A 13,868-nucleotide genomic window follows, 5' to 3' on the forward strand; every position below is an offset into this window, starting at 1 on the left:
TCTCGATAGCGTGTCTAGTACGTACTACATTTATGTCAGTGTATTTGAAATGTAAAAAAAATGGTTCATATGCAAAAATATCTAACAATATCGTTTTTGGCATGAACTTAGATTTTCGCGGTTATAGCCCTCGAAGATCGGAAGGCTCGTTACAGGGGGCCTACTGCAAAAACTGAAATTCGTAAATTGCGGGGATCTTTCTCTTTTACTCTCACTAAGACGTAATTAGAGTGACAGAGAAAAATGCCTACTATTGACGAACTTCGATTTTTGTGGTTATAGCCCAGACAGTGTAAAAGGCAGTTTACCGTAAGCGTGGAAATTACGTTATCTACATCTCTTTCGCTCAAACTTAGCGCGGGCGAGAAAGAGAGGGAGGGACCCACACTTGCTTTGTGTGGACTAGGCGCGTTTTTTCTGTATATTCTGTGGTTCCAGACTTGATTGATAGTTGCAGTTGACTCGGTAAAGTCAAGATAAGATACCGCCTGCCTGCTTGTATTGGTATTGGTACAAACAGTGAAATAATAATACATGGGCATTAGTCATACATTTGTATTGTCACAGTAAACTAATTTTCGATAACACTGTACCTAGAGTTCAAGACCAGGAGAGAAAGATATCAACATGTGGGATATAGCGATTTATTTATTTATAATAAGTACGGTGGCTTATGTCCTTAAAGAATTGCTTTCTGAGACTCCTAATTTCGTGAAGTTCAAATTGAAATTTCTTATTTACTACGTATGGACCTCTACCATATCGTTGATGTTGATGCCATTCTTCATGTTAGACCCGAAGAACGTCAAAAATATCTTGTGAGTATGATCTATTATGCATCTTCTAATTACGAAAACTCTGCAATGAATACAAACTTAAATAGTGCATTTATGAGAGAAAAAGTAATCAAAGTTGGCATTGATTTGCAGAATATGCATGAAAGCCCCAGTAAAGTAACTCCTGGTTATTACTGGGACCCATAAGTATCTGGGAAAAGATGTGGATACTGATGATCATATTTAGTATTTTCATAATACGATATATAATCTAATACTTGCAAATAAGTTCTGGGGAATTATTCAAACAAGTTTACTTAATTGAATATGAGAACAACGAATGTTCATTTTTTGGAAAAAATAGGTTATATTGTTTTCATGATGTACCCATTTACTTACTACTGTCTTAAAAGGGAAGAATAGCTGATGTGACAAAATTGTACTTACTTTTTCTATGAAATTCCATTTTGGGAGAAAACGGTTTCCACTAACTAAAACCTAACAAATCACTTTGAAAAAAAAGGTAAACCTCTAAACCTTGTTTTTAATTGTGTCAATAAAATTCTAAATAAACATTTTCTCTTTTTGTATGGACAAGTACATGCTATTACTTCCCTCTTAAGTGGCAAATTTTGATTTATTACAAATTTCTAGCAAACCTCCAACTCCCCAAGTGGGCGATGGCAAAATACCGGGACAGTGCTGGGAGGATAATTTGTGAAATTTCTATTGATTAGGCAGGTCCACACAGAGTGAGCATACGCGCAAGGCAATTTCCTCACACACAAACCGTCCAGTGTAAACATGCCTCATGTTGTTGATGTTTCATGTCATTTAACCTGTTGTATGGCATATTATGGTTGGTTTGGGTCCTTGGAATACTAATTTCTAGCAACATTTTAAGTGGCAGTTGATTATCAACCCCCTGCCACTTAAACGGTCACATAGACTAATTCTTGTGCTACAGTGTAAACTATACAGTACCACTCAAAGGACCAAACATTTTTTGATGCTATGAACAGATTTCGTTATATAAAGAGAAATTAATATAAAAGTAAAGCAACTATAGCCAATGGATGCTGATGTTATAGGGAGTGATTTGTTATATTGAGTGACATTGTATGCAGTTTACACTGTATTTTTATGTACATAATTAATTTTAACTGGACTCTATGATTCCTTTAATGAATCAACAGGTTAAATCTTATTGAAATGGTGCTGGCTTGAATCTATTAACCATTGAACATACTTTCTGCGGCGGCAGCATGGTTTCATTTTTATTGCCTGTCACTATGCCCGTTACTTTCACACTTACATACTTGTTAGAATGTGACAGGCATGGTGATAGGTGATAAAAATGCGACGTGCTACCACTGGTGGACAAACTAATGAAAAAATAATAGTGAGCATTATACAGGATATTATTACATGGTAAATGCTTAATGAATAAATTGGAGGATTTAACAACTGGAGATGCCTTGTCTGTAATTTTCTGTACAAAACAGTCTGCCAATATTTGCGGGGGATGGGCACGCCAAATGTATGGCTAATTACAAATAGCCATGTCAGATAAATGTCAGCCCATACAATACATATGACCATTGGCCGAGGCTTTCCACTGAGGGGTAAGCTCTTAAAGGTCACTCAAGTTGTTAAATCCTCCAAGATGAATAATGATGCTGACGCTGAAAATTATTATTTTCATTAGTAGTCATAAGATATAGGTCTAATTTAAGGTGAGAAGAGAGCAAGAAAGTTGATAATATATTTCCAGCGTTACTTCATTTTTTTAAAGTACTTTTCACTTCCCCATACCCCTTCCACCTAACAACTCACTAATGTTTTAGATTTTCTGTTGCAATTATTAAACACATAACAAAAGTAATTGAAATTAAGTGGCACCTAAGAAATGGGAAAGTCCTGGCAGAGGATCGTGGAGCGGTGATAGTGTCCAACCATCAGTCAACTATTGATGTCCTAGGTAAACCTTGATGCTTTTTTATACACATTTTGCCTCTGTACATTATTTATAAGCACATATTTAGTATCACTTGCCCTGGTGTCAGTTGGTCTGTTAAATATAACCCTATATAGATCTCTGATTGAGTTGTGACTGAAATACAGATGTGCAAGGGGCGGAAAGTTTCCAAAAAAGCTGTAAAACTGTTTTTATAGGAAATAGGGGAAACTTTCATTTTGGAATTGGAAAAAAACGATCCCCATACAAAATATATGAAGTTTCCGAAAAATTTCGCTATGTTGGAAATTTTCCGATGGCACATCTTTACGACATAACTTTGGTGACAGCAATGTAATAAAGAACACACTCATTAGCCGGGTCCACACAGAGCGAACATACGCGCGAGGAAATTTCGTCACGCACAAACCTGCCAGTCTAGACGTGCCTCGGCCGAAGCGGCGCGCTAGGACGAAGAACAACTACCATCATCTACACTGGCCGGTTTGTGCGTGAGGAAATTGCCTTGCGCGTATGCTCGCTCTGTGTGAACCCGGCTAATTTTGTGTCCCACCATTTTCCGCAAAACCCTGTAACTGTTTTGGGCTAAAGCTATGGGGAAGGTTTTTGTCCATGAAATCCTTGTAATGGTATGAGGTTGATGTAAGTATATAGTTAAAGACCAATCTTCTGTGTTTCTATCTATTCTGTGAATCTAGAAGAGTGCCATCTTAAATAAATGTTCATCAGCCTACTTGATTGTATATTGTATCATAAAGCTGGCCTTTCAATTCAGTAGTAAAACTGCTATTGCTTATTGGGTTTAGTTTCGTAAAAATAACCTTTATGAAGAAAAACAATTGGAAATAAATGCTTATGTCTTATTGCTTATGACAAGAAATTGTTTCCCCAACTAGTGTTTTGATTTGATTGAAAACTTTATCTGAGTATCAATTTGACTACCAATTCTGACAGTTGAATCTAAACTTACAATGCTTCTGTCTGAATGTAAACATGTAATTCTTAATTTCGTTCTTTGATCCCTGTCACAATAAAATAATAATATCTTAAGTACAACATTTTAAACAGGTAGACATATTAATGATTAAATTATGTGTACTCATACCTAATGGTTAGGTACGAGTATGACGCTTAAACCATTTTAAGAAGAATATATAAGCTTATTTTAACTCTCCTTTTTTAACCATAATTATAGTAAGTGTAATTGTGCTTCTAAGTTATATACCTACTACCTACCAACACATGTTACCGTGTTCTTGCATAATGTTCCAGGCATGTTCAACATTTGGCATGTAGCTGACAAAGTTGCGGCAGTGGCCCGTAAAGAGTTATTTTATGTATGGCCCTTTGGATTGGCCGCATATCTGTGCGGGGTGGTGTTCATCGACAGGAACAACCCAAAAGATGCTTACAAAACACTCCAAGTCACATCTGATATTATGATCAAAAATAAGGTAAGCATTTAGGTTTATAAGTAGTACTTTATAATAATAAAGCTAATCCGACCTTCTAGCGAATTGAAAATCATATCCCAATCAACAAGTCTATTTATCTAGGAAGCGAATTATTAAAATTTTCTATGCACTCAGCGCTATAGATCGTGTTATTCGCGACCACGCGTGCCTTGACTCGTATTGTCATGTTATTAAAGGTTAGATTTGACAAATCTGCGCGTCGTCATGCACGAATAGTTCGTGTCATCCATTCATAGTATTAAAATAATTATATTATTATTTAAAAAGGTGTCTAAAAGTATAGTATCGTAATATACTTCCTTCCCAGACACATGTTAAAATTCGCAACAGAGTAGTGTTAGAGAGACCTTAATTATTGTGTCCTTCAATGTACACATATTAATTGACTGTAGTCATCAGCAAAACACGCCATTGGAATCGCAAATGTCATCGCCGCACGTACACTTGTCTCTATTTGTAGCATTGACTTATAGAGTCAGACCAAGATAAGTTGGCAGCGATTTTGGCAGCTCAGACACTGGCAGACACTGCAAGTGTTATTTTAAACGTCAAACTTCTATGAAATTATGACGTCTACTTAACACTTGCACAGGCTGGGCCAAAAAGTAAAGTGGCTGGGCTATAAAATCGCTGCCAACTTATCTTGGTCTGTCTCGTAAAGTTACTTCGTAAAAACTGGTGTTACAAGCACTACGAATTGGAACAGTTGGTTGGTGTCAAAATTGTGTGTGCGTCTTTTGTGACGCCAACGCGGTTTAGTCGTTGACGAGAGATGATGTAATTTCTAGGTACAAGGTTGTTAAAATTATAATACAAGAAATTTAAAAAAAAGAGGGGATAGGCTAGTCCAGCAATTGCATAATACCTACTGTATGATGTACCTAACTACTTACCCCCTTATTCATAAACGTTTACTGAAGTTACGATGCCGCTAATAATCGTTTGTCCCTTTCCATCATACCGATACGTCGGAAAGGGACAAACGATTATTAGCGGCTTGTTAACTTTAGTAAACGTTTATGAATAAGGGGGTTAGTTATTATGAATTAGAATATTGTTTTCTTTAAAACCACGACAGCTCTGCTGTTATATGGATCGTAGAAGATCCTGTGGTCAAAATAAATCGGAAACATTTTGTTCCGCGAGAGTTGCGGATTTGCTTGGTAACGAGCATGTATATTTTGAGCCCGCGCTCGCGTCGTACGCACTCGACTCCTATAGGTGGTGTTTGGTTTACTAGTCTGAAAATTCGTGTCAAATTTCTGATGGCCTTGTCTTCACTTTTGTTATCTTTCGTTTGTAGACGAAAATTTGGCTGTTCCCCGAAGGGACCAGGAATAAGGACTTCACAAGCTTGCTGCCGTTCAAGAAGGGAGCGTTCAATATAGCCGTTGCTGCGCAAGTGCCCATCATCCCCGTCGTGTTCTCGCCATACTATTTCATCAACAGGCCTAAATACATTTTCAACAAAGGTAATAATACAGTTCGTAAGAACGAGTTTTTTAAGTCTAAATTTGAAGAACTCCACTCGTTATTACGCGACTCGGCGCTTCAAAGAACTTCCGAGTCTTAAGTCCCGAGTCGGGAGTCCTTTAGTTAGTTTTTTAAGTGCAACTTAGAGGGCTCGAGTCTTCATTAACTAAACGTGTTTAATTTTGCATATATTTTAGTTGACACTTTTTTTGAAATCACGAACATTTATTAAACTATATTTAATGTTTACCATGAATAATCAAAAACACATAAAAATTACCACAATTATGAATAAGGAGTGAAAATTCGCGATTAAGCTTGTAACCCCCAAACATACTATGCGTTTGACATTTTAAAAGACCTCCGTCTACGATATCGGCGAAATTAAACGCGTTGGCCCTCATTCCGAGCGTTCTTGCCCCATGTTATGGTCTTCTCTACAAAATTGTATAGCCGGCCTTTCCTACATTGGCCTTGTGTAGGTATATTTGAAAACGAATCAAGCTGGTCTATGCAAGATCAAAATATAGCGTAAAAGAGGGCTTTAAAATTAGGGGTAGGTAACTTTAAAACTCAAAACTTGTTATATTCGAATTGAAACCGTCGTGTGACATACTACCATGAAGATAATTTTACAGTTTTAGTCGCATGTTTTTTAGTCACTCGGGCGACATGTGTGCGCGAGTGACTGTAAAACACGTGAGGGAAACCGTAAATTATCTTAATGTTAGCTTTTATATTGTTGTTGTTTTACACAAATCAAATTAATTAAGAGCCGCCGACATACAAGCGAAGTTGGCGCTCATTTTAAAATGACATTCTAAAATAACATGCAATTTGACATTTTGTTCATGGTCTGTCGTTGCTAGTAGAAATTATAATACAAATAAATTAGAGCGAGTAGAAGTTTTCCATACAAAAATAAAACTAGTATCCGAAATAGATATATGTTACGTAAATGTTTATGACAAGTTTCATGGAATATAAGCTTTTTTGGGAGAGGCTTCTCGGCTTCGTGAAACTCTCAAGTACAATGATACTTTTAAAACTAAGTACATAATAATTTAGTACCTCTAAAATTTATAAAAGTAGCCTTGTGTGTGATTCCGCACCTATACAAATACATACTATAATGGATATACTCATCCTATTTCTCAAACTTATTAAAACTAGATTCGTAAATCATTTAGTAAAATAGCTTTATCATCACGCTTATGCCTTTGTTACTTTTTATTTATACGAACGTATTGCGAATTCTTTTGTTTTATGTGCCGGTCGAAACTCGAATCAACGTTACGTTACTTTACGAGTACTTCTATTCGTAGGTTCGCATGCTCAGTAGGTAACCTGAGTGGAAAGCAGATACTGTATCTACTACTCAAGTGACGTAGTAACCCACTCCAATTTCACCAAGGCGCAAGGCACATTGCATCCGATTTGCACGTCGCTCCGATGTTTGTGCGAGACAACGCTATGCGTGTATTATAGCCACGACATCCTGCTCGACGTGCGAATCGGATGCAGCGTGCCATGCGCCAGAGACCACATATGACGACTTAGTGTCGACACACATGTGCTCTCCCATACTAATTTAATTTGAGAGCGCTAGAGTCCGTCTAACCTAACTTTTTCCGACAAACAAGACAAAGTGAAGAGTTTCAGCCACGTCGTTCCACGAGTTCGTTTACCTCGCGCACCGAGGGTTCCGTACAAACTTTCAATTTTCTCATGTAACAATCACAAAAACTTCTGACCAGAAGTACCTATACGAAGTATACTATTTGTGCACAGCGCCATCTATGGGCGAATTGGCTAACTAATTTATGCGATTTGTATGTATTTGGTTTTTCAGGGATAATTCTTTATCATGTGAACCGATTTGAATATTTTTTGTTTTATCTGAAAGAAGGTGTCTTTAGTGCTATCTCATAGGAATTTCAACTATAATAAACACCCGCAATTAAATTATAAAATGATTTTTGTTAGTAAAAAAAAAAAATATCAAGATTTTTCAAATCATAATTTTTCATTCGTAAACTTCGGAGATAAGGTGGGGGGTGGTATTTTTTTTTCACTATAAAAAAAATGTTTTAAAAATGGTTTAATTGTTTTGTTTTTTTTTTATTTAGTTTAATTCATTCATATGGATTTTTAATTAGTATTTGTTGTTTTGTAATATTTTTTTTTATACCACGACGGTGGCAAGCAAGCATACGGCCCGCCTGATGGTAAGCAGTCACCGTAGTCTATGGACGCCTGCAACTCCAGAGGTGTTACATGCGCGTTGCCGACCCTTTAAAAATCTGTACACTCCTTTTTTGAAGAACCTCATACTGTAGACCCTCGGGAAAACCTCGGCTGGTAGCTCATTCCACAACCGGAGCGTGCGCGGGAGGAAGTTCCTCTTAAACCGCACAGTGCGTGACCATTTAGGTTCTAGGGTGTGAGGATGAACACCCTGCCGACGGCGGGCGGTGCGGTGATAGAAAGTAGCCGTGGGCATCATGTCAAACAATTCTTCAGAGCACAGCCCATTGTACAAGCGGATATCTGGTCCGAAATAAAAGCTTTTTTTTTTTTTAATATAATGTTCAGGCTGAGTTCTTTCCAATGATACCCCACTTGACCTAGTAAGTAGACTTTGAAATGTTGCCCCCTCTTTATATTGGGCATTTTCCATATCCATAATCAATATAAATAAAATAAAAAATTACACTTCCAATATCCCAGACAGGGTTAGCGTTGTTCATTACTATTCCAAATTGCAAATCGATAGCGATACTTCTCGAGATATTTAGCAATGTGTCAGACGGACGGACGGACAGAGTCGCATCATAAGGGTTCCTTTTGTACCTTTTTGATACGGAACCCTAAAAACAGTCTGTGGTAGTCCATGGATTTGATTTATGGCGTTCGGAACGCTAATCTTTGGTTTTGTAGGCATATTAGAAAAATAGTATACAATCTTGACGTGTCTTTTTATTAAAAAACTGTTTAACAGAATAGTAACGAACACTTACGAAACCAAAAGAATGTGAATGATCATATATGCTATATTTTTACATTTCAAAAGTGTTTTTTAATAAAAAAAGACACGTTAATATTGTTTACCCTTTTCTAATGCTAAAAAATCAAGTATAGAAAAATCCTAATTTTGTAAAGGTTGGTAGATTTATTTACAACATAAAAAAAACATGTGACCTCTGCACTTTTTTTTATGAGATCAATTATATTGTAACTTCGTAATTATTTGGTAGGACTGGTCAGTAGGTACGTTCGTCCCAAGTATTAGTCTTCCTTTTAAACGCCTTATTTATATACTTATCTATGTATGGATAATCAAATAAGTGTAATGCCATTTTGTCCGTGAAATATTGCCTTAAACTGTAAAGAAAATTTAGCTTTTATTTAAGTTATCGAGTGTCAACGTACATACTTAAGTTGATACCTTAAATTGGTGCATTACAGGCGAATACAAATATAGGTATAATAAATATAAACATGTGGCGAAAATGATGAATACGAATATACTCAACGCTCCACCGCAGCTGTATTTATATGTATGGACGTCATGTGCACCTAGTTATTAGGTATTCCCTCGTGACTGCGATATATGGACCGCTATTGTATTGAATGTATATTTGCCCGCCGCTTGCGAACACGTGTTATTGTCGAGGTCTAGTTTCATTGCTAACGTAGGTATACCTAATGTTATTGTAGCGAAATAATGTTGTACCCTATTTAGAAGAAATGTGAGCCAATGTGACATTGTCCATTTTTTTCTTTTATTTATGACATTCAACCTCTGTTCAGTTGTCTTTGCTAATAAATTCCTTAGGTATGTAATTAAGAGGCAACAGGAGTACTCATTTCTCCATACAAACTTACCCGACTGTTTTCTCCGTGGTTTTAGAAACTAGAGCAATGATTTTTCAGTACATATTATTATTATTAATATCTGTGTCGGATTGTTTTGCTTTTTTTTGATTTTTTTGTTTCTTAAGGCGCTAGTACACTTCATATATTCACAAAAACGGCTTAATTTGCTAGCCCGCAAAGAGAAGCCTGGTATTCAAAACTAACATCAATTAGCCTAAAGAGCAAAACAGTCCGACACATATAATTATATTACCATTTAGACCTCAAAATTTCGTTACATTTGGTGAAGTCTTAGAGGAGGAAACAGTCGAGTACAAATATAGATTTTTTGAGATCTTTACGAAGGATTTTTCGCCTAGCCTGGCGCTGTCCTTATCTACTAGATTTAGAAGTCGCTTTCGTTAGCGAGACGGATATATTCTCCTAAAATTTTCAAATCTCAGCTCCCGTATCCTCTTAATGTCATTATATCAATAACTGTCATAACAGTTTTATATGCGAACTGTATTTCAAGATGAATTAACAGACTGGTCCAATGAGGAATGTTATCAAACATTTTTTTGCCTTAGTATTATAGTTTTACTTAAAGCACACACACTTACAAGCTGGCTCATTGTCGTGATTTTTGAACACTACGACGTTTTGCATAACATCCTTATTTCGTAGTAACTGTCTGTAATCAAGTCGTATTCATGTGACACGAGTAAATTTAAACGCCTTGCGCAATTGTAATTTTCATGCCATAGTTTTAAAAATTGTATTACGTAGATAAAAAAATGCTAATGGACAGCGGCATTGTTGGCCACAGTCAGTCAGTTAGTGAAAACACCAAATGTTGATACAGGTCAAAACTAAACATAAGCGTGCGATGCGTTTGCCGCATACCCATTTTAAATCAGATAAACTAATGACGGTATATAGTTTTACGCAGCAAACGCAGCGGTAAGTGCATTGTCATTTACGCTACATTCCAAGATCGCTTACGTTCAACGCAGCGTATATCGCATAAATCAACCGCGCGCTTAAAGGGCGGTTATGATTATGACCGATATGGGCCACAACTAAAACTAAAGAATGAATAAAAATGGGGACTGCGTTTGTATGGAGATGCTAAAGAGACAATCTAAATGACTCATGTAATCCCTGAATGTCATTCCCAAAGGCAAAAAATAATAATTGATTTATGATTATGACCTATTGTTCTATGGGCTCTATACGGGAGAGAATGCCTCCACAGTGTGTCAATAATATGGCGGTCGTCACATTGAACGCGGATTCACATGCCGCTCAAGTGTACGAATGAGACATCGCTAAATACGCTGTCTAGCTCACACCGGAACGCAGTGCAGGTCCGCATCAGTGTGAATAATAGTCCCACTGCAGATCTGTATACCTAATCCGGCTTGCTTCGATTTGTATCAATGACACGTAGAAATATTAAATGATCAAATTTCAGGTCACGTCATAATACAGTGTCTGGAAGCAGTGCCGACGGCCGGGCTGACCATGGACGACGTGCCGGAGCTCATCGCGCGAGTACGCGGCCTCATGGAGGCCACCTATAAGGAACTCTCCAAGGAGGTGTTAAGTGCTTTGCCGCCCGACTACCCGCTCTATACTCAAAATTGAAAAAGACTACCAAATAATGACCAGTATTATGGGCATTTTCAGTTAAAAGTCCATCATTTACTTTTTTCTAAAGGCCGTCAAATTTTGGGTTATTTCTACTAAGAATCACAAATACTACGGATTTAATAAAAAGGAAAAAAGTGTCCGTAGAATAATGACAGATTTGTGACGCATTTTAAAACCTGCGGGCGCTTTTTTCTTTGTTTCAACCAATAGTCCTGGTGATTCTGAGTCGTAATATCCGAAAAGTTATTTTTTCGAAAAAAATGAAAGGTGCCTACACTTTTTCCTGAAAACCCCCTTATATGGCTATATTTGATTCGTAGATTTCTGAATGCAAGTACTGCCACTGCAATGTTATCTCTAATACGCTATGGCCACTTTTATGTATAGCGAATATGTGTTTTTCAACTACGTACGCATTAGTTATTTACAACTACTTCTAATATTAGCTTTAAGCGACCGCACAAAGAAAACGTGATTATTTTTATATTACCTATAGACTGTGAAGTACAAGATGTGATAGAAGATGAACGCGTAACAACACATACTTAGAAACAGTCGTGTTATAAAATGTTCTTCAAAAACTATAAAACCCACCAAAGCCTACGAACATTTATATCCCTTGTATTCGGATATCTATGGATCAATTCAATCTACCTAGCTTAGACTGGACGTCTGAGCTCAACTGTAAGTAATATTTGATGGAATTAACTTCGAATAGTTTTGACTTGTTTTAGTTATTTACGATTTTCGCTCATTACGTTAACCCTTTGAATGCCACACCGATTTTATATAACCCTCTATAGATTACATGGCAAGCTTGCGCGTCTGTGGACGTCTTTGGTGGTCAAAGGGTTATCGCGACTGAATCACGTATATATACGCGCTTTAAGCCCTTTTATTTAAAATAATACTCTGACCTTGCTTCTGAATTGATTGTGTTAAGTGTCTTACCTAAATATTAACAGTATTACAAATTTAACCTGTATGTACAATTATCGACGCCCCCTAACAGATGTTAGAGACCTCTCTGCTTTCTGATGAGCAAATTCGACGATAAACGTGAAGCCATAGAAGTGCATTCCTTGTATATATTTTCCATGGTCTGGAATTTCAAGTTCGAACTAGATATACATAATTCAAAAACGTCAGCGCCTTAATGCCTAAAACAAACTATCAATTGATCGGCATTCATATGAACGCGTGAGTGCTAACTACATTTGAGAATTGGCTGTGTTTGATTTTATTTTCTAGTCAAAAGTTAAATTCGAACCATTTTTGGCTGTAAATTCTTCAACGCAATGGAACCGGCCATTGTCGTTCTTTAAATAAGTAAAAACATTATTACTGTTCTTTATTGTTTTAGGAAGTCAATTCTTTTCATCCTATCTTAAACAGATAGCAGTTTTTTAGGGAGTCATCTTAATTACCTAGTTTAATGGTTTGCAATAAGTAGGCTTTACTTTATATTTGAATAAACTATATGAATCCCGCCGCATTCGGCATTTGTAAGCAAGTTTGAGCCGTGGCGTTGTGCGCACGCTGCCATATTGTGCAATGTCGTGTGCTCGATTGTTCGCGCACGATCCGTTTGTAATAAAAGTAATATATATGTCGTGGCCAGAACATAGATTTTGATAATTTCATGAAATGCCATTTTAGAATTGATTACTTGGTAAACCAGGTAGGTTTGATTTTTCATGATGTGGCTGTGTGTTCATGAAATGATTCTCTGGCCACGACATATATAAGACAGCTTTAACCAACATCAAACGTGAAAGTATTGTAGGTGTAGTTGTATTATTAACATTTATAACTGTGAGGGGTCATCTATTTATTACATCACACAAAATTTTGACTTTTAGGAAACACTTGTTACGCTTTTCCTATCTTTTTAACACGTACTGTCACATTTGGCATAACACCCCCCCCCCCCCCCCCCCCATCGCTGGGACGTAATATGTGGATGACCCCTGACTATTTCTTGGTGTTGCTCTTTTTAAATCTGTTTGTAGGTATTTACAAAGTTCAAAGTATTCAAAATACCTATTTTCGTAATTTATATTTAACATAACCAATTTTATGGTCAGTAACATTGTTCGTAGTATTACTGTTACATACTTGATGTATTTTTGTATGTATTGAAACTTTCTTCGAATTAAGTAGTAGTGTACTACTTGAAAACGATTCAAGTTCCATTTAATTAAGCTTTAGAATTTTATCTCGAATTTTATATTACTACATTTACTACTAAGTTGTAACTCATCGAACGCTAGCACTTTTGTTGATGATATTGAGATTAAAATCGTGCCATTTTATTTGATATTGACTAATATAATGCATCTCTCACTGAAATTTATTTAAACCCTAAATATGTAATCATATTCGGTGGATTGTCCATTGACGTATGCCTAATGAGGCTTACGGATTTCCGTGCCGCAATTTCAATACCTAAATATTTCACCGGCACGCCTGTTTCTTAATCAAGGTAAAGCTTGAGCATTCATCTGTTATTCATTGTCTGTGTATCCAACAGTAGAACTTGAGATAACCGCCCTAGGTCACGTCTAATTACGTTATATATTATTGGCGAGACTTGTGCCACGTGTATGAGATATTTAACCAATTGACCTTTAAATGGGTTTAATTGACCTG

General features: G+C 36.6%; 1 protein-coding gene across 1 annotated transcript; it reads left to right on the forward strand.

Moving 5' to 3' along the window:
* The first annotated feature begins 285 nt into the window (after positions 1-285).
* LOC133522803 (1-acyl-sn-glycerol-3-phosphate acyltransferase alpha-like) lies at positions 286-12,735 on the forward strand. The gene is made up of 5 exons (XM_061858263.1): positions 286-818; positions 2,624-2,757; positions 4,027-4,208; positions 5,533-5,701; positions 11,038-12,735. The coding sequence occupies exons 1-5, from the start codon at positions 628-630 to the stop codon at positions 11,208-11,210; spliced, it is 849 nt and encodes a 282-aa protein (XP_061714247.1). The 5' UTR covers positions 286-627; the 3' UTR covers positions 11,211-12,735.
* The last annotated feature ends 1,133 nt before the right edge of the window (positions 12,736-13,868 follow it).

The sequence above is a fragment of the Cydia pomonella genome, chromosome 1 (assembly GCF_033807575.1).
Source record: "Cydia pomonella isolate Wapato2018A chromosome 1, ilCydPomo1, whole genome shotgun sequence".
Taxonomy (NCBI): Eukaryota; Metazoa; Arthropoda; class Insecta; order Lepidoptera; family Tortricidae; genus Cydia; species Cydia pomonella.